This window comes from Nycticebus coucang, chromosome 11 (genome assembly GCF_027406575.1).
Source record: "Nycticebus coucang isolate mNycCou1 chromosome 11, mNycCou1.pri, whole genome shotgun sequence".
NCBI classification, from domain to species: Eukaryota; Metazoa; Chordata; class Mammalia; order Primates; family Lorisidae; genus Nycticebus; species Nycticebus coucang.
Window position 1 is genome coordinate 119,723,195 of NC_069790.1, and position 24,366 is coordinate 119,747,560.

Here is a 24,366-nt window from a genome sequence, read left to right on the forward strand (position 1 = left end):
ACTAGCCAGAGTCTGGGGGAGCAACTTGTTCAAAGGGAAGCCAGGCCAGGGGCAGGAGATCCCAGGAGCGGAAGGAGGTCTGAGGAGGGGTCATGTTTTTAGTGGAGGGTTCTCCAGAGAAATGAAACCAATAAGATATATAGAAAAAATATAAGGGGATTTATTATGGGAACTTCTCACGTGATTATGGAGGCTGAGAATCCCATGATATGTTATCTATAAGCAGGAAAGCTGGTGCTAGAATTCACTCAAAGTCTGATGGCCTGAAAACAGGGGATCCAGTTGTGTGACTCCCAGTCTGAGGTCAAAAGTCTGAGAACAGTGAAGTTGAGGGGGCAACACTTATGCAAGTCCTAGAGTCTGAGCCTGACAATCAGGATCTCTGAAGTCTGGAGCAGAAGAAGATGCTGCCCCACTCCAGAAGACAGAAAACTCCCCCTTTCTCCACCTTTTTGTTCTATCTGGACCCTTGGTCGATTGGAAGATACCCATTCATATTAGTAAGGTTAAATCTTCTTTGGTCTACTGATTCAAATGCTAATCTCTTCCAGAAACACCCTCGTAGACACACTAGAAGTAATGTTCTACCATTTATCTAGGTATCCTTTAGGCCAGTCAAGTTGACACATAAAATTAACCATCACAGAAGCTCAACTCGCCTAGCCAAGGTAACAAGGAAAATGCATTGGTTCAATAAAGTCATGGGAAGACTTGCCTCATGAAGTTGGTAGAATTAGGAAACCAAGAGATTTTCTTGGGAAGAAGCTCATGGGAGAGATATGAAAGGGAGGAGGTGGGCCCAGACATAATGCACATCTGAGCTGGGAGTAGGGGGCAGGATCGTGCAGGTGGATCCTCAGACCTTGGTACACCTCAGCCAACCTAATAGGGAGCTCTGAGCACAGACGGCCTATTCGACAAGTTCCACTGTGAATAGAATTAGGCCTAGTACTCTGCCATGCTTAGTCATTGGCAGGGGACATCCTGGAAGGAGCATGGCCTGGGCTCACAAACCAAGGTGGACCCTGAATGCACTTATAGCTGTGGGCACTGTACTCCTCACAGCTGACTAGCATTGAATTTGAAAGGGAATACCAAGAATGCATCTCGTGGTTGCCACAGAAATGCAGGTGATGAATGTAATTTGACTTCAAAAAATGCCAAGACTTGATGGCCCATCTGATACTAAGATCCCCTACTGTCTCACTGAAGCTTTTCTCTGAAGTCAGCCCTAGTCTTCCTCATTGAAGACCAACCTCATCACATTATAAGAAATATGGCCTATGAAAGCACCCATGTTTTACTCTTTGTGGCTTCGGCTAACCCAGAAGAATCTGACTCACATTCCCAAAGTTCAAAATCCTGGGAAGGACTCTAACCGGCCCAACTGTGTTGGTTCTCACTCCTGGACAAATCAACTGACCCACACAGGCACATGGCAGGACCACACAGGAACATAGCAGCTGTGTCTTGGCCATGCTGTTGGAGCAAGAAGGATGAGGATTCAGTACAGCACCACTGTACTACACAGTGGTCTATACATCTCTCCTCTGCTGTCTCACTCCAATTCCCCTTTCAACCACTTATAATCTAAATGTTGTCCCATCACACTACTGACATAGCTTCTAAGTGACCATCATGATTTCATAGTTCATCAATCTGATCATCCTCTAGAGCTCTCCACAGAACAGTTGTTAACATAGAACTGACTCTATTGTCATTATAGTGCCCACTGCAATAGATATTTGAGTTTGTCTGTCCAGCCTGGAAGCCTGGGAACTCCCATTTCTCCCACGAATGGGGACAGGACATGATGCCCATAGAAAAACTATGTGATTCAAACCCCCTGATCATAGCTGACCAAACCAAGATAAACCCAATCTTAGCTTAGGCTTAGCTTAGGTTCTTTCTTCCAGGAATTTGGAATTGAGAAAGTCACTTAATTCTTTGAATGACTACGCCAGTAGCTGGTCCATGTAGCTATGGAGAGGCTACTTTCACTGTGCTCTGTGAATGATGAAGCAGGAAGGCTGGTCCACAGAGAAAAAGGAGTGAATGATGCACCTAAATAAGAAGGAGGAAAACTGCCCATCTAGTGAGTGGCCCTGGAAGAAAGCAGTACTTTTGAGTATAACAGCAGAGAAGCTGCTGAAGGATGGTCATCCAGAGGGGGCACTGTCCTCATTAGGGAGCAGTGAAGCCTCAAGATGCCCCACCCCAGGAGCAAATGACTTAGAGGAACTCACCAAATACCCCATGGAAGAAAAGGTCAGTATTCCAGCAGCATCCTGCCACTCAGAGGACACCTGTGTCAGATGATGACAGCACTGGTCAAATGAGATGTTTTCTCCTTCTGTTCCACTCTGTCAACACCTAGAAAGCCAACTGGTGCCCAAGGAGTAAGGAAGGGGAGTAGAAGAACAAGATGGAGACCACTGCAACCTGCGCCTCTTTTCCCATAAGAGCAGATGTGCAGATCAGCCCCCAGTGGGAATGCAGAGACACTTCAAAGTGGGTGAGATACTGAGGTTGGGAATAGATAAGGCTGGACTTTTTGATAACTAAAAATGAGACTACTCAAACACTCAGGGTATATTAGGATCTACCTAACAATGGTCCACAAGTGGGTGTGGGAGGTTGCTGATAAAGATGAGTAGTGTGCTCACCACTTCATCATGTGACTTTGCTGCTATTCCCACCGAAGACTGTTTTCCCTCCTCTTAACCCTCAGTGAGCCTTGTGATAATGTGTGAGTTCTGGAGGGCCAGGTGTGGTGGCTCACACCTATAATCCTAGCACTCTGGGAGGCCAGGTGGGTGGATTGCTTGAGCTCACATGTTCAAGACTAGATTGTGCAAGGGTGAGACCCCCATCTCTAAAAATAGTTAGCTGTTGTGGTGGGCACCTGTGGTTCAAGCTACTTAGGAGGCTGAGGCAAGTGAATTGCTTGAGCCCAGGAATTTGAGGTTGCTGTGAGCTATGATGCCATGGCACTCTACCCAGGGTGACAAAGTGAAACTCTGTCTCAAAAGAAGGAAAAAAAAGAAAACCATTCCCTGAGCCTGCCTGGTGCTAACAGAGTACTGGCTCCCGGAAGAGGCCGTGACCTTGACTAGGAAGAGAAGTGGAGGTGAGGAATGAGCTATCATTGCTTTGTGTCTTTCCTGAAACCAAGCAGAACACAGCAACATGAAGCATGAGAGTGTGTGCAGGCCATGCTACCATAGCTGCAGAATGAAAAGCAAAGCTTCTCATTAGAATGCTTTGCACAGGCTGGGGACGTAACTCGGGAGCAGACTCTCAGAGTGCAGAGAGTGTGGGCCCTCTGAGGTGTGGGATCCAGCCTCCAGGCCTAGCCAGGCGGAGGACTTCTACGGGGTAATTGTTACTCCTGATCTAGTCCCAGAAAATACCCCACCCTTCCCAGCCTGCTGAGCAGGAAGACGGATACAGAGCTGGGGTGGGGATTCCTCTAGCCTCACAGGCTCTTCCTGTGCTAGGGGCAACACCGGTGCAGGGTCACAGGGAGAACCAGAAATGGACTGGCAGGGCAAAACTGTGGATTTCCTCTGTCCCTCCCTCCCGCTCTTCAGTCTTTGTAGGACCCTCTCTCCTCCTCTGGACCTCAGTTCTCTTGTGTAGGTAAAAGCAGAGGTCCTTACCCAGCTTTGGGGCCTATTAAAGCCCATAAAGGGGCTTAAGGAGAGGTGTGCACATGCTCTCTGAAATTATGTGCCAACTGTTGTTTCTATTATTACTCTGAGGGGAGCTTTAAATATCTTAGCAAAGTGCTTGGTGGTCCACAAAAGGTTGAGAATTACTGATATAGAAAATTCAGAAGCCCTTCTACACTAACATTCCTGCTTTCCCTTTGTGCCCCCTCTCCCCAGTTGGGGTGCTCTGCTGTCTGCTCAGTCTGTGTAGCTGGCATCTCATCTGGTTCACGTGTCCATGGGCTTCCAAAGAGGGTCCACAGTGACACCTGACTGAGGCAGGATGTACACGGGGCTGTTAAATTGGAGGTGGGAGGGAAGGATGCAAAGTATACCTATAAAACCCATATCATGGCATCAAAGAAGTAACTCTAACTTTAAGCATCATGCTTTTTTTCACAATGCCAATTGAAAAAAAATGGATTGCTGCATTTGTTAACAGTGTGGGATTTGTATTTTGCTGTCCCCACAACAGCCCAAAGCTATAACTCAGAAAAAGGTAGGTTTTAGGCATTAAGATTACCTAGCAGGGGAGAGATTTTGAGACAGGTAGGCCTTTTAAAAGCTCTTCCTCCATCTATTTAAATCACAAGTAAGTTGTGAACACTCACAAAGGCAGGAAAACATGGCTCTGCCCTTGAACTGCTCCCAGTGGGCCTGCAGACATGAGGCTCTGAATCCTGTAAAAGGGTGACCTTTCTAAACCTCAGTTTCCCCATCTGTGATGGTAGGACAGCAAATTCCACACTAAGGGACTTAGGAGGATTAAGCAGGAGCCTGGGCTGCAGGAAGCAATCAGCTAGCCTGAGGTTTACACAGTCATGCCAACTACTGGAGGCCACATCTGACAAGGCAGTGAGTGGACAGGGCCCATGAGAGCTTGGAGAGAGCAGATCCTTGTGGTCTAGGGCTGGGGAAGCCTCCCACCCCCCATCCCTGCCTGTGTCAGGAGGCTGCCCCCATCTGTGCTTGAAGAATAAGCAGGACTTAAAAGAGATGTAGGCGGACTCTTCATGATAGGGACACCAAGGGAGGAAAGGGGAGGAGGCAGGAACAACACTGCATGTTTGGGAGACAAGAACAAAATCCCTCAGTGTAAGCAAGGGCTTGTACCCAGGAGATTTGCAAAATGAGTTTGAAAAGTTTGTTAAGTTACAACAAACATTCATTGTGAACTGGTGAGGGAAGGGGTGCCGTGCTCTGTGTCATGAAAGCTGGTGACCTCCAGTAGAAACAGACACACCTTTAGCACAATGTGTCATGTCCACTGTTAAGGAGTATCCAGGCTGGGGGATAACAGGCTGCGAAGAAAACCAGCCTAATAGTTGGAGGATAAATTAGAAAGCAGCAGTTAGGGAGGAGAAGTTGGAAGCCATAGGCTGGTTAGAAAAAGATACAAATGGCCAGGATTGTCCACAAGCCTGGGAATGAGGGGATGGTGTGGGGAGGGCAGGTGCAGCGTGGCGAGCAGGCGTCTGGAAAAGATGAGCATACTCTGGAGTGAGGCCCACAGTTCTGGAGAGAAAGGATCCTGAGGCCACAGCCTGCTCTGGAGAGAGTCAGCTCCATCTTATGGGGACACCAAAGGAGGCAAGGGGAGGAGGCAGAAAGAACACTGAATGCTTTGGAGACAAGAACAATATCCCTCAGCTTGAACCTGAAACACAGCTTCATCTGCTGAAAACATAACCCCTCTCTAGTAGCTGGGGGAGCACAAGGGCACAGTCCCGGAGGGTCTCCTGAAAGTCCCCAGTGAAACCTCAAGAGATGAAATCCCAGTGAGAGGAAGGGGTGCTAGACCAGCAGGAGCCCTGTCTCCCTGGGCTGGAGGGGTGCCCTGGGCCTGGCTTCTGTGAAGCCTGAAATAGAATCCAATTTGCTATGCCCCTAATGATGTTATGTAACGACATTACACAAGCCCGTTATGTAAATCAAAGTCCTGCTACTGACCAGGAACGTCCCCTGCCCTGAGGCTGACCTAATCCCAGGCCTGAAGGCTCTGTCCTTTGTTAGGGCCGCAGTGTCTAAACTCTTATGCCCAGGAGCAACTTCACCACTGGAAAGCTATCTCCTCTCTTCCTTTTCCTGTCTTGCATACATGTGGCATGTGCACACACATACACACACACACAATTTACAGAAACAGCAAACAAAACAATCATATTTTAAGGAAAAAAGCTTAGTTCTCAGCTGAGCCTACAGTCTCCTAAAAGTCAGCTGTTTACTGTCATGTCAAAGCTATTTTATACTGTTACAGAAGTCAGAAAATGTAAATTTAAAAATGTATAGGAACATTTCAGGAGCAATGGCTCACGCCTGTAATCCTAGACCTCTAGGAGGCCAAGGCAGGAGCATCACTTGAGCTCAGGAGTTCAGGACCAGCCTGAGCAAGAGTGAGACCCTGTCTCTACTAAAAATTGAAAAACTAGCTGGGCATTGTGGTAGGCGCCTATAGTCCCAGCTCAGGAAGCTGAGGCAAGAGGATCGCTTGAGTTCAGGAATTTGAGGTTGCTGTGAGCTGTGATGCCACCATTGCAATCTAGCCTGAGTGACGACAGAGTGAGGCCCTATTTCAAAAAAGAAAAAAAAAAAAAAAACTTTGTAAAGTAAAGTAACATGAGAAAATTTTTGTCACATCTTTTAGCTTTCTGGAATGGCAGCATGCATCTCCAAAGCTAGCTTTTCAGCCCAGCCCAGTGAGGGGCAAGACCCTGATGTAGCAGCTGCCTGGAGCTCCAGTCTGTCCTCTTCCTCCCACACCCCACTCCCTGCACCCCGCACCCCACACCCTGCACCCCACCTTCCCTGCCCTGAGCTGCATGGTCTCAGCTTCTCCCAACTCCAGGAGCCCCCACTTAGGCCTCTGCTCCCCCAGCTTTGACACAGGGTCTCAGTCAGGGTCCCTGTTGTGGTTGAGCCGTCCCTTATCATATACATACAATCCGTGAACTTGCCCTTCTTTGGAAATAGGGTCTTTGCAGATGTAATCAGCTTATAGTAAGGTCAAGTGAGGACAGAGGCAGAGATTGGAGTGATGTGGCAGGGAGTGGCTGGGGCCAAGCTCAGAACAGGGCCTCCCCTGCACGCTTAGCAATGCCTTGACTTCAGACTGTTATCCCCCAGCACTGTGAGAGAGTAGTTTTTTGTTGTTTTCAGACACGTAGTTCATGGTATTTTGGTAACAAATTCAGGGCCTTTGGTGAAAGACCCACATGGCACAGTTGGTCTCAGCATTGGGTCCTCCCATGCTGAGACCATGCAGCTCAGGGCAGGGAAGGTGGGGTGCAGGGTGCGGGGTGCGGGGAGTGGGGTGTGGGAGGAAGAGGACAGACTGGAGCTCCAGGCAGCTGCTACATCAGGGTCTTGCCCCTCACTGGGCTGGGCTGAAAAGCTAGGGAGGCAAGTAGGGGCTGCAAGGTAGGCAGGATGACTTTCAGGCAGTTCTCAGACATAGAGGCCTGGAGTTGGGGCTGGCTGGGTGGTGTCACTGAGGTCCGTGAGACCTAGGCTCTATTTGCAGACCCCAGCCCTCCTGCTCCCTGAGATTCTGCTGCCTTCCTTCCCTCCTTCCTTCCTCGTACCCTCCCAGAGCCACCTGTCTGCCCTGCCTGTGCTCATCTAGACCATCACCCACTTGGATGCCAACCATCTCTCCCAGTGCCTCAACTGAAGATGACACAAATACACGTTTCCAATGAAAACTAAGCTTCATTATCCCTGACAATTCCTACATATTAAAATTGTGGCTGACATCTGTATCTCAATGTGGACCCCTGGCCCTGTGCCTCAGGGTGACTCCATCATTCACGACCACTTTCAGAAAGGTGACATCTTGCCACAGATGCCCGAGCTCTTTTTGGCTGCTTCATCCTTGTTCCCAGGTCTCTGTCCCCCCAGTGCCATGGCTTACTGTCTTGAGTACTGAGGGTATGTTAACAGTTGGGGGTGGGAGAGTGAGAGGTAGGGGTTCTGAACAAAGTCACCATTTCCTGGCTGGCTGGGGGAGCCTCGTGCTCAGGAGTTTGCAGTCACCCTCTCAGGGATGCTGCCCTGACTCTCCGGCTGTCCCTCTCTGCTTCTTACTCTTTGCCCCCTGACTCTCTGCACAAGCTTCTCTGACACATGGGCCCATTAGTCTGTGAGTGCCCTGAAGACCATGAAGGAGAAGGTCCTCCCTGCAAGGGGCAGTGGAGCTGCGTATTTAAAATCCCAGGCCCTAGGGCAATGCAGGTCAAAACCACTGTGAGATACCACCTAACACCCATCAGGATGCCCAGGATCTAAAACCAGAAAAATAATAATTGTTGATGAGGATGTAGAGTAACTGGAGGGTGCTGATGGGATATCAAATGGTGTAGCCACTGTGGAAAACAGTATGGCAGCTCCTCAAAAAATTAAAAATAGAATTACTATATGATTCAACAATTCTACTTCTGGGTATATACCAAAAGAACCAAAATCAGGGACTCAGATATATGTGCACTCATGTTCATAGCAACACAATTCAAAATAGCCATAGGTGGAAGCAACCAAGTGTCCATTGACAAATGAATGGATAAACAAAACGCAGTACAGGCACACAATGAATTATTCAGCCTTAAAATGAAGGGAATTCTGACACCTGTTACAACATGGATGGACCTTGAGGGCATTATGCTAAGTGAAATAAACCAGTCACAAAGACAAATATTATATGATTCTACTTTCATGAAGTTCCTATAGTAGTCAAATTCATAGAAAGTAGAATAGTGGCTGCCAGAACTAGGGGCTGGAGAGGATCGGGAGTTAGTGTTCAATAAATATAGAGTTTTGGCTTTGCAAGATATATTAGTTAGGGTTTGCCAGAGGAACAGAGCCAACAGGATGTGTGTATACATACACATCCGTAGAAAGAGATTTATTTTAAGGAATTGGCTCATGTGATTATGGAGGCTGACAAGTCCAAAATCTACAGAGTGAGTTGGCAGACTAGAGACCCGGGGGTGAGTCGATGCTGTGGCACAAGTCCCAAGGCTGCCTGCTGGTGGAATTCCCTCTGCTCCAGAGATGTCGGTCTTTTGTTCTGATTGGGTCTTCAGCTGATTGGATGAGGCCCACTCGCTTCCAAGAGGGCATCTACTTTACTTAAAGTCCATCAATTTCATTGTTAATATCATCTAGAAATACTCTCACATAAACATCCAGAATGATGTTCGATTAAATATCTGGGCACCATGGCCCAGTCAAGTTGACACATAAGATTATCCATCACACTAGATAAAAAGAGGTCTGGATTTAGGGGGTGGTGATGGCCACATGACAAGGTGAGTGGACTTAATGCTGCTGAACTGCACACTGAAAAATGGTTAAGATGATAAATTGTATGTTATGTATATTTTACCACAATTAAAAATACCATCATTTTTTAAAGCATAAGCTGCAGAGTCACACCACAGAGTTGCTTTTGTCACGTGTCGCTGTGCAACTGGGTGTAAGTTACTGAGATGTTCTGAGCTTCCTTCACCAAATCAGAAGTACAGGGCCAAGGACAGTACTACCTTCATCATGGGGTGATGGCAGGAAAAAATGAAGCAACACTTGTAAAACCCTTAATCTGCTTGGCCCTAGCACAAAGTAGGTGCTCAATATATTTGTTTATCACTTGTTCGATATATTTCAGTTTATTACTACAGCAGACACTGAGTGAGTGAGTGAGTGAGTGAATGGCCTTGTTCAAATGACTTGATTGCTCTGTACCTCTGTTTCCTCATCTATAAAATGGGATAGTAACCGTTACCGTGAAGATGGGCTGTGTGAATGTGTACATATATATCTGTAAAGAGCCCAGGTCGGGGCACGGCGTAAAAAGTATTAGCTTAATATTGGCTATCATTATAATTAGTGATAATAATGTCAAACACTTTTCCCACTTCCCTGCCCCTCGGTAGATGACAGGGGCAGAGGGTATATAGTTCAGTGCTGAGTGCTCTGGGAAACAAAGCTGGAGTCCCATGACATACCTAGATCATAACATATGCTTGGAGGGACCCAGTGTTGTATTCTGTTCTTTAGGACAAGGTGCTCACAGAGTCTGGAGGAGGAGAAGGCACAGGCTGGAGCAATGAGGGGTGATCCCTAGGGTAGGAAAGTCAGGAAAGCACTACAGAAGAGGGAGGAACTAGAGTGGGAGCTCCACAGAGGTGAGTTTTCTCTGCACCAACACTGAGGAAGACGACCCTTCTCATCTCTAACTTGGCCTTGCAAAGAGCTGGCCTCCTGCGGCCCCAAGTGATCAATCACACAGTTGAACATGTAAATACATGTGTGTTGTTGTCTTGCACTGATCACTTGTTTCTCCACCTCCTCTTTGTCTATTCTAGTCCTTGCTCCCCTCAAGACTCACCCAGGACCGTCCTCCCTCCAGAAAGTGGCCCTGACTGCTCCAGCCCACACCCTCCCTTCCTTTGAACTCCTGAAGCACTCAACATCCTAAAGAGTAAGATACAATACCCATGTCGGTTTCTAGGCCTATTGTGAGCCTCCAGCTTTCTCTTCCAGCCAAGTCACAGTCTGTGGCTCAGGAACTGTGGATTTTACTTCCCCAGAGTCTCCCAGAGCACCCCACACTCAGGGCCCATGAGTTACCCACAGCTGAACTATAAATGCCACAAGGTCAAGAGCTTTTGTTTCCTACAATGTTTGCACAAGGCTGGGTAGATTTTAAAGCTCAGCTAGTCTTTATGGGCAGGAGATTAAATCCTGGAGCCCCCTCGCCTGCTGGAGTCAGGTAATCCTGGGCAACAGAGGACTTCTTCCAACTCAAAATTCACAGGCATCTCTGGCAGATCCCTCTCACTGGCAGCTCTTGTCCAACCCTGCAGACAGAGAAGCAGCAGCTGTGGGAGGTAAACCAGCGATGGGTGGAAGATTCTCAGTCTTACCAATCATGTGATGGGCACATGGCACTAAAGCTGGAATGACTTTGTCCACTCACTTCACTTTGCTCTGGGTCCACTCTCCCAGGGCCCCTGTTGGTCACTGATTTAGTTCTCCAAGCTTGGAAAGGAGGAGCAGTCTAAGCACTTGAGTCTTTTCCAACACCAACCAACATACGGCCTGTGCAGTTTATTTAAAATGCACCACACTGGCCCATTCTCTGACCACACTGAAAAGGCAGTAGCAACTTGGGAACGTGGGCATCTGTTAGGTGGTGTTCATGGCCCAAGGAGCCAACTAAGCCTTGACGTCCAGGAAGCAGGTGAGAAACATGGCCTTTTCTGCTGACTGCTGCCCTGCTCTCTGGGTTCCTACCCTCTTCAGCAGGAGGGCAGCACCTCATCCCAGCAAGACAGAGGGTCAGTGGGTCCCCATCAGTCCCCAAAACGGCTGTGGGCTGGGTTCCATTTAAGGTCCCACATGTCTCAAGCATCTTGATCAGTTGGTGTGTAAAAGACTAACAGGTTAGCAGTGGGGGGAGGAGGCAGGAAGGGGTAGAGAACCTTCAGCCTTGGAGCCACATGTGGTCTTCTGGATCTTTGAGGGTGGCCTTTTGACTGATCCAAATTCTACACTTGATCTTAGCCAAAAGGCCATGAAGCGATCGCTAATCCAAATTCTATAAAACAGATACTTTAATAAAGAGATTTGTTCTTTGAAGTCTGGATTCAGTTGAGGGGGCCACACGTGGGGATCTGGAAGGCCACATGTGGCCTTAAGGCTGCCAGTGGATGATTATGTCCTTTGCTCTTATGTGCCAAGATCATTTGAGTCTATGGCCACCCAAAATTTTGGACAATGATAGTGATGCAATATCTGTTCCCCAGCTCACCCTTTTGAAGTCTGGTAGAGGTGGGGTATAGAGAACCGAGGACTCTAAAAAATATTAAGCCCTGAAGAAAGACTTAGGTGTCACCAGGTTGACACCCAGGGGGTTCAGGTCTCCTTGAGGTTTCTTCCATTCACTTCCACAATCCAGGGAACTTGTTGGATATTATCATTTTAGTGATAAGTGGATTTGCCCCATCTCCCTCACAAGCAAGTATATGGATCCGTGGGAAGGAACAGAGTATTGTAACCTGTTGGGAGTTACAGGACAGGGAGATCACTTTCTCAGCTATCAGATTGCTGAAAGACCCTAATATTGTCCTATCAAAATGTGCCAGCACATTATAAGATTAGGAGCAGAGTTTCTGTTGGGGATAATGAAGAAGTCCTGGAAGTAGTGGAGATGGTGACACAACATTAATCATGTGCTTAATGCCACTGAATTATAGACTTAAAAAATAATTGGTAAATTTCATATTATATATATTTCACGACGAAAAAATTGTTTAAAGATTGGGAAGCATGGATTTCATGGATATTAGGAAAGGAGGAAGGGTCAGTGACCTGGGGAACAGATGAGAGAAAAAAGGACAGAGAACTCGGGGAGAAGTGTGTGGAGAGAAGGGGAGACTGGCTCCTTCTCTCTCCCCCCACCATGGCCACCCACAAATCCAACCCTATCTACCCATCCACAAAGCCGTCTCTGTCCTCTCATGTCTTTTGAGTCTCAGAATGCCACTCATCACTGACATTCTCTGCTCCATGGACACCAACAGCTCATCCCTGGTCAGATGGCAGGTTCCTCACGGACAGGTTGTGTGTCTAGACAGCTGTGCTGTTCACCAAGACTGGCAAATTCTGGGCACAGACAGGGTATTCTACATGCATTAGCTACACTAAATCTTCTTTTGGAATCAGTTTGGGGAAATATAAATTAAATTTTACCTAATTTATGAAACATTTCTACATTTAGAAAGAGTAAATCTGTGCTTTAATTCTCAGACCATTTTCACATGCTGGGATGTGGTTCTAAAAGTACAAAGTTTGATGCTTTATCAAGATAGTCACACGTGGATGGCACACACTGATCCCAGTGAGCCTACTGCTTTTGAGTGGGAAAGAACCCCCATCTTTCACTGCAGATGTGTTGCACTTCTTGAGCAGACGTCTTCAGAAGTGGTTACCACCAGGCTGCATGCTAAATGACTTTTGACAGTTTGCAAACAAGCTTAAAAATAAGGACAAAGATATGCCTTGTAGGGAAGCTTCAAGAGAATGTGAAATCCTAAAAATGTCTGGCACACGGAGGCCTCATCAAATATGCTGTAGGATCTAAAAGCTGTTCTTACACAAGAATTCCAGAATGTTTCGAGAAAGAAAAACATTGGTATACCCAACACAAACATTGTTTTTATGTGTTTGATTTTAAATGTCTGTGGGATTACTTTACTTTTCTTGGCTGGAATCACAAGCTGAGTGCCTAAGAGACCCTGTAGGTAACTTCGGAAGCTGAGCCTACAATGAGGCATAGTGAGGGCTCCCATCTCATGGTCCAAAGATGTGGCTCACCTCCAGCCACCAGCTGCCACATCTTCCAAGTTTTCACAAGAGAAGCTGGACATCCAGATTCCAGATGGGGGAAGGGCAAACAAAATGGCTCCTGTTTTGTAAGCGCACTTGCAACATTAACCTGGAATCACCCCATTCTTGGCCATGAAACTTAAGTCACCACATTTACACCTCCCCTGATCTCACAGTGAGAGGGTCTTCCTAGCCAATGTCCATCCACACCTGCATCTGTCTTCTTCTACCTTCTCCGTGACTTTGCATTTGTGATTCCCACTGCAATCTGAATTCTGCCCCAACTGTCCCCAGTACCGCTCTCTCGGCCTTGCTTTAGAATCCAAAGGCCCTGAAAGTCCTGAGCTTCTGTTACTTCTCTAGCCTTCAGCTATGACTTCCCTCTTAAAGTGCTGTCTGTCCTTTGCTCCTTTGTTGCCTCTTCAGAGTTTTCCTGTCCATTCCCTGCACCCCACCCCACACTCTCCTGCCTTCTTCACAGGCTTCTCTCTGTGGCATCCCCTGAAAGCTGGTGTTCTAAGCGTTCTGTCCTAGGCCCTCTCTTGGCTCACTCCACACTCCTTTGGGGATATCATCCAGTCCTTCACAGTTCCTGAAACACATGGCAGCGGTACTCACATCTGTCTCCAGTCTAGCCCTCTCCTGAGCTCTCCACCCTTACAGCCTGCTTCCTTCTGGTCACACAGTGGTCACACCAATTCAGCATATCCGAGACTTAGCCACCAGCACACAGCTGCCTTTCCTGTGTCATCCTGTGGGGAATGTCACTGTCGTCTAGTTAGTACTCAAGCAGAAATCAGGCCAACCTCAGCCTTTTCCCCCACTCCCTATCCACCCACCCCACCACTAGTCAACAGGTCCTATTAAGTGTCTCCTGAATCCATCACTCTCATCTTCTCTGACACTACCATGATGTCAGGTCACCACCACCTGTCAACTGGATGGCTGATGTGCAGGCCTCCAGTCTAACTGCCTCCAGACAGACATCTTTCCAAATGCATGAAATGTAAACATGGCCCTGGCCCCCTACCCCCACAGTCTAAACTCTTTCACAGGCATGAAAGGCCTTCCTATCTCTCAGGCCTCTCATATCCTCTCACTGGGAAAGGAACTCTGTGCTTCTAAGTCCCACATGAGGAAGAGGAGGGGTCACATCCAAGACAGCTCGCTCCAGGCCAGTGTGCTGGCCATTGCCTTCTGCTCCCCTTCCCTGCCAACCAGCCCCTGCTTTCATACCTGCCTGGGCTGGGGAGTGCACTTGCAGATACTTATGGACTGAACAGTCCTCAAGAGAGAACTTGCTGGGCGGTGTGATGTGAAAGCAATATGCATCAGCTATTAATGTGCTACATCCTTCCAGGCGGTGGCAGGTGAGGCTCCATTCCCAATCCCCTTGGGAGAACTGCAGAGGCAGGAGCAAGATCTCTGCAGCCCTACAGTGGCAGCCAATTCCAGGGGAATGGCCAAAGGGCAACCTGCCCCCACTTCAGCCCCAGTCTTTTTCACCTGGCACAAGAGAAATACCACAGTCAGTCAGTAGCAGCTAAGTTTACTCACTGACAGAAAGAGAAGGGTGTGTGTGTGTGTGTGTGTGTGTAGGTGGCACAGGGGCTAAAGGGAGCCAGGGGGTCCCCACCCCCAGCTCAGTTAACAACCCAGAACCGTCAGTGTTTTTTAATTCAATACATGGATAACCACTCTTTCCCACCCGCCAGAGGTCCCTGCCCCAGCCTGTCCTTGGCCACTTAAGGTCTGAGGAATGCTTGCTTTCAGGTGGGCCATTCAGGCTGACCTGTTCCCAGCAAGAATTCTCTCCGCGGATTGTGTCGTCCTATTTTCCTGGACCGTCGGAGGTGGATATGCTTTTCGGACTCCTGAGGGAAGGAAAATGGCCCGCAGCAGCCCGGACCGCCCAGGAGGTTCAGCGGCACTGGTCCCTAGGAACCTGGTGAGAGGAGGAAGGGTCCTGGCGAGAAGGAGACTCAGAAGAAGAGCGGGGGCGGCGCCCCCTGGGTGGGAATGGGCCAGGCTGGCGTCGAGAGGGCAGCTTCTCCGTGGACGCGCTGGTGCCGCACCAGATGGGTCTTGCGGCTGAAGCTCTTGCCGCACTGCTGGCAGGAGAAGGGGCGGGAGCCTGTGTGGATCGCCTGGTGGCGGACCAGGTTGGTTTTGGAGCTGAAGCTACGCGCGCAGACGGAGCACGCGTGGGGGCGACTGCCGGTGTGCACCGCCTGGTGGCGTCCCAGGTGAGACTTGCGGCTGAAGCGGCGGCCGCACTGAGCACAGGCGAAAGGCCTGGCACCGCTGTGGGCCCGGGAGTGGGCGACCAGATTGGGCCGCGAGCCGAAACGGCGGCCACACTGCGCGCAGGCAAAGGGCCGTTCGCCCGTGTGCACGCGCCGGTGCCGCGTCAGGTGCTGCCCGTGGGCGAATCCGCGCCCGCAGTCCGGGCAGAAGAAGCACCGCTCGCCCGACGGGGTCCGCTGGGGCGTCGCCGGACCCGTACCGGTCCCGCAGCCTGGCCCTCGGGACGCGCAGGCCAAGGGCTCTGCTGCGGCGGGGTCCACGGTGGCGACCAGTGAGCACTCTTCGCATCCAAAGGGGAGAGCCTCGCTGCGGTGCAGTCGCTGGTGCGTCGCGAGGTTCTTTTTCCAGCCGAAACTCAAGCCGCAGTCGGAACAGGAGAAAGGTTTTGGCCCAGGAGGGGACGGGGTGGGCGACGGAGCGGAGGAATAGGGCGAGGCGGGCGTGTTGGGGGAGGGCCGGGCCTGGCTGGCCGCCTCGTGCACCCTTTGGTGCCGCACCAAGTGCTGCTTGTGCGTGAAGCTGCGTGCGCACTGTCCGCACTGATAGGGCCTCTCTCCTGTGTGGATGCGCTGGTGCCGGATCAAGTGTGTCTTCTTGCGAAAGCGCTTCTCGCACTCCGTGCAGGGGAAGGGGCGCTCGCCGGTGTGGGTCTTCTGGTGCGAGCCCAGGTGTATCTTCTGGCTGAAGCGCTTGCCACACTCCGCGCACGGGTAGGGCCGCTCGCCCGTGTGCGTGCGCAAGTGGCGGGTCAAGTGGGCCTTCTTGCTGAAGCGCTTGTCGCACTCGGAGCATGGGAAAGGCCGCTCACCTCGGTGGCTGCGCTGGTGCAGCAGCATGTGCGCGCGCTGCGTGAAGCTGCGGCCGCAATCCGGGCAGGCGCAGGGACCTTCGCCCCGGTGCAGCCTCTGGTGCAGTCGCAAGGTCAGCTGGTCCCGGAAGCGCCGCTCGCACTCCCCGCAGCCATAGGGCTTCTCCGGGATAGGGGCCCACCCCGACAGTGCAACCCCACCCAGTGCTCCCGGGACTCCTGGCTCAAGTTTGTAAGCAGCGGCGGCCAGATGCCCCAGGTCAGGCGCAGGAAACGGGTTGGAAAGTAACGATAGATGCTGGGGCCATTCGACCTCCTCTTCTGCCTCCTGGTCTTCATCCTCCACCTTCACCTTCCGAATCATCCACTCATCCGCTGAAAAGTCAAAACGAGAATTGTCTGTCAAGCTTCGTGCACCACAACGGTATTTGTCAATGGACCTCCACCTCCTGGAGCCCTGTGATCTGACGTCTGCGCCCTTCACTCTACACAAAGGTTCCTGGGAATAACCAAATCCGAAGCTCTTCTCTTAGTCCTCCTGCACTCACTGGGCAGCATGTGAGCTCCACCCCTTCCTGGGGCCTTCCTTCCAAGCTTTCATGTTGCCAAGGAACCTCTTTACTAGGTAAGGCTTCCTCTTGTGCCCCCTGAATAGGAATGCTGTCCTCATGCTTCACTCTGAGTTCACAGACCTTCGGTGGCCACCCCAGATCGTCCTTTTCCTGTATACAGGCTCCTTTCCAGAACCACAGTCTCTCATCCTCAGTTGAGCAGTTCCCCTGGGATATCCTTCACACTGGCTGCTATCCAGCAGTTTCATAACCAAGTACCTGGCCTCCCCAAACTTACCCTTGCCTGACCTTAACCATAAGCCTCCTCCTCCCAACTGGATGGCCCTGGAACCTTGACATCACACCTAGGCTGCTTCTCTTGCTCTCTGCTCCCCTCCCAGTGGCCAGAGTACCAGATGCTGTTTTATTCCTACTACTCTCCCCAATATTCCTGCCCAGCTGGAAATCCTCTTTTAGGAAGAGGAGGGTGGAGTTTATGGGACTTGGGGAACTAGTGAACAGCTGCTTCTGGAGAAGCAGGGAGAACCCTCTTCCAAAGCAGGAGCATCAGCCCAGAGCTGGCCTGCTTTGCCCCTCTTGGGTGTTGCAATGGCCCAGTCAAGAAGAAGGAGCCCAGGGCCGAGTAGTGAGTGTTCACCTGGGTTCTCCTCTGCCACTAACCAACAGTATGACCTTGGCTAAGTCACTTAACCTCTTTGAGGTAAGTTTCTTAGTTTGCTTAGTTTGCTTCAGAATGCATACATGGGCAGGGCCCCTGAATCTATTCTCTTCCTTTAAAGCTCCCAAAGTGATCCCTGTTTGAGAATCATTGAACCAAATGATATGTGTTCCTGTCTGGCCCTAAAAGTAACAGCCTGAACTGCCACAGTGAGATCTATTCCCAGTTTCTTCTATCAAACCTTATCATACTGTGATTTGACTTCATTTTCATTGTCACATTCTTCACTTGTCTACTCAAGAACCACCAATAGTTCTCAGTTATTTGTGGGATAAAATAAGTTCTAGCTGCTTCTGAGGCTTACCTCCACCTGGTCCAACTTTCTTATTCTCCCAGGCAGGAACCCTTCACTTTAGCCAAGCTGCTCCCCTCCAACCATGTCCCCCTTCTTGCTTCTTAAGGTCTTTTCCCAGCCTAGAATGTCTTCCTATCTTCCACCTCACCTTTCAGAGCTGAAATCTACACCTCTCTCAAAAGGCAGCACAAATTCACATTTCTAACAAATGTAATGCTTAGAAATCTCTTAGTACTAACTCCTACAGTATTGACAGTTAACACTTTCACACTTACTCATCACTTGCCTTCAGACTGTTCTTTTGTTTATATTAACATCAAATATAAATCTATCTCAAATGGATTTTAGCTTCCAGAGGGCAGATACTGTGTGTTCTGTTTCTTTGAGGTCCAACAGTCTTTATGTGTCTAGCAAAAATGAGGACTGCCACCACTTTTTGAGGGCAAACTACAGATAAAGCACTGTGCATATACTGCCATAAACCTTCACAATGACTATAAAATTATGATTGTACCGGATGAACAAACTGAAGCTCCTGGAAGCAAGGTGGCCTGTCCAGGAGCATTCAGCTAGTAAATGTAGAGCAAGGACTCAAACCAGGTCTGTGTAATACAACCCATTCTTTTCCATAACAGCTAACACAGCCTGTACATAGGAAACTAAATAAATCCTTACTGAATAAAGGAAGTCACTCAGGTAAGAAGTGAGAAGAATGGCAACAGTGGAAGGAAAAGGTAGATGGGATTGTGGAGAGACAATCAACTGTCTGGTCACCCTAGGTACACGGGAGATGAGTTGAATACAGTAAATTTGGAGCATTTGGGTCATGGGGGTCTGGGAGAGGAAGCCTGACTGGGAGACACAGTGAAAAGGCTGATCAAAGCCATGTATCTTCAGGCAATTGTAACTGAGGTGGCCAGCAAGCATTTACTTAGACTGCAGGAGACAAGGAGGGGAAATTAGGGCTTCTAGAAGGTGTCTGAAGTGATGATCTTTTTGTTGACCATCCTTTAGTATTTTTTTTTTTTTTGTAGAGACAGAGTCTCACTTTACTGCCCTCAGTAGAGTGCCGTGGCGTCACACGGCTCACAGCAACCTCCAGCTCTTGGGCTTATGTGATTCTCTTGCCTCAGCTTCCCAAGCAGCTGGGACTACAGGCGCCCGCCACAATGCCCGGCTATGACCATCCTTTCTTATTCCGCTGCCTACCAATGTGAAATTCCCTTTGGGCACTGAAGCTCTAGAGCAGAGAGATGCTGTTGCCTGAACTCATCTTGGGATGGAATGGCCTGGAGTTGCTGTCTCTGGGACACCCATCTTGCTCAGATAACAGCTCTGGAGATGGCTGGGCCTGTGTTCACTTGCCCTGACCCCATGGTAGGATGAAATGCTGGGAAGACTTACCTGGGCAGGAGCCCACAGGCTCAGTCTTCTGTGGCATGAACATCTGGCTGCCTCTGCAGGGAGCCTCACCTTCCTCCAGTCTGGGGGCCTTGTGCCCTGGCAGAGAACAGGATACCTCAAGGATTCACAGATGGACAAAGGTCCCAACTGTTGCTAGGAGCAGGGGCATTTGAAACCCTAGTTCCAGCACAGCCCACAGAGTTCCTCCCACATCCTACCTGTATTTGGGGGCTGAATTCCCAGCTGCCCCATGGCTTCCTCAGGCTTCTTCAAGCAGGGCAGCTGCTAAGGGTGTGCAAGTTGCACTACCTTATGTGTATGTAAGGTAGTGGAAGCAAGAAAGGACTCCTGGCCTGAGGCTTACCTGTTTCTAGGAACAGGGCTGGAGACTTCCCAGCCTCCAAATGGACCCCAGTTCCAAGGCAAATCAATCACTGGAGAGGATTGGGAGGTCAAAGAGCCAGGCACACTCTTGCCCTGTGTGCTGTGTTCTGGCTGTCCTCCTACCTGAAAGCCCTTCCCTGGCATTCCCCCAGCTGCCTCCCTCACCTCTTTCAAATCTTGCTCAAATCTTATCTGCCCAATAAGGCCTAGTCTTAGACCCTATTTAATCCACTAACATGCCCTACCTCCAACCTACAGTAGTCTCAGCCTCCCTCACCTCTTATACTCTTCCCCAGAGCACTTCTTATCTTTGAACATGGTTTACAAATTCCCTTATTTTTACATTTACTGTTTATTGGTTCTCTGGACTCATTAGGATTAAGTTCCTTGAAGGTAGGGGATCTTAGTCTATGTGGTCACAGAGGTATTTCAAAATGTCTAGACTAGCACCCAACATATAGTAGGTGCTCAACAAATATTGGATGGATGGATGGATACCACGGTCCCCACTTACTTACCTGAGCATGTGCCCAGAGCATTCTCTTCCCTGGAAGAGGCCATCTGCTCCTGGACATTATGAGATCCTTCCCTGGGCTCACTTTGGGGGGACATCTCTGGCTGTCCCACAGAGAATCCTGTTACAGGCAGAAAGATGGGTCAAGTAAAGCATCCATCCAGTACAAAACTGGTGATCAGAGGTGGGGGCTCTTCCTTTTCCCAGCCTACCCAAGGAGCTTTTCCTGACTTGCTTAGGTAGGTAGGGTCTCTAGCCAGCATGCACAAGGGACAACCCTGGCCTCCTAGCAGCCTGGTCAGGAATCAACCTCAGCCCCTAGGAGTGGAATCAAGGACAGAGGAAGAGACAGAATGATGTAGGTATCACAGTGCTTTTGTGAGTGCCCATGTGCACATATAGCCTAGCACAGCCTCCACCACGTCCCAGGCATTCAAAGACATCCTGATGAAATGGAAAAAGATGTTGCCCGCTGGGCTTTAGGGGGGGCCTCCGGGGTCTCAGGGTTGTAGCCTCCAGAGGATGGCTCTGCTTATGAGTTGTAGATTCCTGAATCTTCCTACCTGACTTCCCCCTAAGTTTCTTCAGTCTGCCAGCTCACCCAGGGAGCTGAGGGCCTCCAAGGTCTCTCTCATGGCAACCCAGAGCAGCTCCTCCTGGGGATCAGCCACAGACCCTACAGAGAAAAGGCAGCCTTGTTCAGACTCTTCCTGGACAGCTTCCACCTGGGCCCTGGTGCTGTCTACCTGTCAGTAGGAGAACCTACTGGCTCTTCCCAGGATCTCCGAAGGTGACAATAGGGGAAATGAAGGAAACTGGATTTCAGAAAGCCGAGAGTTTTGAAGACGGCTCAAGAAGAAGGCCTTAAAGCCATTTCTGCAACCGCAGGTCAGCTCTGGCAATGAGCCACTGCCCCCTGGCCTGGCAGGTCTCTCAGAGCCAGCACCACACCCCAGTGTCCCTGACTGGGGAAGTGCAAGACTATTTGGTTCTCCGGGGAGAGGCAGGAGAAGGTGAGAGACCAGGGTGGGCAGTGGGAAACTTCATCTCCTAGGCCCTCCAGCTGTCAGTGCTGCAGCTGATGAAATAGGAGCCAGCCCAGCGGCGGGGCTGAGTGTCATTTTAGTGCTACTGGTGGGGGAGGTCCTCAGAGAAGGGACCTCCTAAAAGGTAGGAAATGACTTGCTTCCTCTCCTTAAACACCTACCTCAAAACCATCCCTTTCCCCCAGGGGCTTCCCCAGGCCAGAACACCTCCCTTGTGCCCCTTCCCTGCACCTCTCCCAGCAGACTCCCCTCGTCCAGCAGACTCCCCACCCCCAATCTCCCAGGCAGCCTTCCCTGTGCCCCTCCCCTCCCCGCTCCCTCTGCCTTCCGCCTTCTCTCGCTGCGAATCGGGCTGGCTCCCCGCTCCTCCGCTGCCCCGCCCCTACGGCTCCTCCCGCCCGCCCGCCCGCTCCGCACCCGGCCCCGCCACCCCCCTCGAGGCCCCTGTGGCCCGTCCTCCCCAGCCACCACCTCCTGACCCTCCGCACTGGGCAGCCTCAGTGGCTGCGCTTCCCTCCCCCATCCCGGCTTCCCACCCTTCACCCCCTCCAGCGCTGGGTCGCCTCTCCCTGCCCTCCCGGTTCTCCCTCGCTCCATCCGCCTCCCTGGCTGCTCACCCTCTCCCTTCCTTTCCCCCTCCTCTTTTCCTTCCTCCCCAACACCCGCCCTCCTCATCTTAGTTTTTCTTCTCCACCCAGCTCTCCCTCCCCTCCCCCTCCTCTCTCCTCCCCTCTTCAGCCTCCCTCCCTTCTTTCCTCTCCCTCCCCTCTCTCCCTTCCCTCCCTCTCCTCCCCTCTCCTCCCCACTCCTCCCCCTCCTCTTTCACGCTGGCTTCCCTCCCTCCTCCTCCTCCCCAGCCCTCCCCCTCCGTCCTCTTTCCCCTCCCTCGCGTGGCTCTCCTTCCCCTTCCGAGGCCCCTGCCTCCCTTCCCCCTCTACCTCCCCAGCCGGCTCGAGCTTGGCTTCCCTCTTGGTCCCAAGTCCCCAGAACCGCTCTTCCCCTCCCCCCAGGCCGCCCCCCAGTTCTCACGTCCTCTGGCCCCGCACAGCCGGGGGTCTAAGGCTGACCCTCTCACTCGGACCCTCCCAGCGGTTCTGCACCTTCCCCGCCCCCTCTCTCCTCAGAACACACCTTAGCTTCCTGTCCTCTCCCGCATTGGCCCCTTCCCCATTTCTGTTTCTCTTTGACTTGTTCTCACCATCTCCCAAGTTTTCATCCCGACCAGACCCCTGCCTCTCCCTACTCGCTTCCCGTGTCTGTTAGTCCCCCGAGTCTCCGGGCTCCCAGCGTTCACTCAGAGTCCGGCCGGCTCCCCAGCTCCCGGGCTCACCTGTCAGCGCCCTTCTCTCCCGCCGCTCCCAAGCCGCCGGCTCCGCCGCTCCTCCTGTTCTCCTCCCCTCCCCCTCAGCCCGCTTACTCCCTCTCCCCTCTGGGAAGACTGCCCACCCCTCCCTTGGGGACCCTCCGGCGGCTTTCCCACCCGACTTCAACTCCGCGTCCTCTCTAGCCTCCGCCCTTCCCTCCAGATCCCCTGGTCCCTCTCTCTTCGTCTACAGTCCTCCCCGCGCCCTGGCAGGTTCGCCCTCCCACCCACCCATCTCTCCTCCTCCACCCCCCTCGGCTCTCTGCGCCCCTACCCCAGAGCTGTCACCTGCGCTGAGCTAGAGGTGACTGTTATAGTGCGCGCGGAGAAGGAAGCGGGCGGAGCCGCCTGCATCCAGGAGCCTCCGCCGCCCTTACCTGGCGGGCCGGCAGGTCTCCCGGCTGCTGCGGGGACCCAGGCGCCCCGGCCTCCTGCCCTGGCCCGCTCTGGTCACAATGGCGCCCGCTGCCTGCAGCTCGGGTGCGGGCTGCCCGAAAGACTGACAGACTGACAGCCCCGAAACTTTGCGGGGAGGAGAAAGGAAAAGACGCCGAGGGAGCCGGAGCTGGGGGCGGCGCGGGAGTGGAGGGAGGGACAGAAGCAGGAGGGCAGACCAGGGGCACGCGGCTGTGGGAGGTGGGAGCAGGGGTCTAATGGAGCGGGGTCTCCCGGAGGGTGCACCGCGGGGTTAGGCGGGCAGGTGACGGTCTGGAGGCTCAGCGCCCAGAGTAGATGATGGAAAGTGGGAGCTTAGCACGGGGGAAGGGGAGAGGGAGGGGAGGAGGGAGAGGACGTTCGGGAGGAAGGGCACTCGGGCTGCTAGGGACAGTGCTCGCTGCCACCGAGGGAGGAGCCGGGGAAAGGTGGAGCGCGCTGGGAGGGAGTAGTGGGGGAGGGGGGGTGCTCGGGAAGAGAGCCAGTGAGTGTGCGCCGCTGTCTTCACCTCGCGAGTGCCAGCAGCTGTGCAGCGTCATGCTCCCCAGGAGAGGAGTCTGGGGGGTCGGTCTGGGAAACTGTGGCCCCGCCCCTGCTGTCTACCCGGATCCACCCAGACCCACCCACACGCCTGGCTCTGTGTCCCAGGGATCCGATCTGAGACCTGCTACTCTGAGCCTGAGAGAACCTAAAAACTGGGGTGGGGGCTTGGAGCCTGGTCCCTGGGAGAGAGTGGTGCTGGAGCAGAGGCCCTAGGGAGCAGAGACAGGGTGGAGACTCTGAGGACAGGGTCTGTGGGAGGGACGCAGAGGGGCCCTGGGACAGGAGAGGGATCTGATGGAGTCGGGAGTGGGTCCCTTTGCTGGACTGGAAACCCCCTCTAGTTAGCTGTGGAGGGCTGCTCCCAGTCTTCAGCCGGGCCTCTGGGGGACTAGCCATCTCTGGGCCCAGCCTTGTCACCTGTGCACCTCCACTCTTGAAAACTCCCAGATCATGACCTTCTGGAACTAAAAATTTGCACTGGTTGTTCCCGGACTCCTCTCTGTAATGTATCTCCCAACTCCCCTGGGTTCTACCTTCCTCACTCAAGCCCCAAAGGGTAACTGAGACTCCCAATGGATTAGATTGTTTCTTCCCAATCCAAATGCTGCCTTATCAGCTATGGTCAGAAGCCAGAGTCTGGAGTGAGTCAGGAACATGTGTGTGCGCAGCGGGCTTGCTCCTGGCTGCCAACCATGCTCCATCACTGGGATGGGGAGTCCTGTGGATTGAGGACACATGGAACCCAGGCTAGCCTCTCTCTGAAGACAGAGAAGCACCACACAGTAGCAGGTTGCCATCAGTAGTTGATGATAGAGTGAGAGGCCCTGAGCAGAGTATCTGAAAGAGCATGGGCTCCCTTCTGAGACTTAGCCTCAAGGCC

At 51.7% G+C, this 24,366-nt stretch overlaps 1 protein-coding gene across 9 annotated transcripts; it reads right to left on the reverse strand.

Moving 5' to 3' along the window:
• Window positions 1–12,515: 12,515 nt before the first annotated feature.
• Window positions 12,516–23,979, reverse strand: ZNF467 (zinc finger protein 467). Of its 9 annotated transcripts, none has more exons than XM_053553668.1 (6): window positions 22,886–23,978; window positions 20,663–20,775; window positions 20,312–20,417; window positions 19,420–20,220; window positions 19,202–19,297; window positions 12,516–16,587 (listed from the first exon to the last, which is right to left on the reverse strand). In XM_053553668.1, exons 4-6 carry the CDS (start codon window positions 19,451–19,453, stop codon window positions 15,080–15,082), a joined length of 1,638 nt encoding a protein of 545 aa, XP_053409643.1. In that variant the 5' UTR covers window positions 19,454–20,220; window positions 20,312–20,417; window positions 20,663–20,775; window positions 22,886–23,978; the 3' UTR covers window positions 12,516–15,079. The 9 variants fall into 9 exon arrangements, with proteins under 9 accessions (XP_053409643.1, XP_053409638.1, XP_053409636.1 ...); XM_053553663.1 differs by having other exon boundaries at window positions 20,104–20,220; window positions 22,886–23,977; XM_053553661.1 differs by lacking the exon at window positions 20,312–20,417 and having other exon boundaries at window positions 20,104–20,220; window positions 20,701–20,775; window positions 22,886–23,979.
• Between the last annotated feature and the right edge of the window lie 387 nt (window positions 23,980–24,366).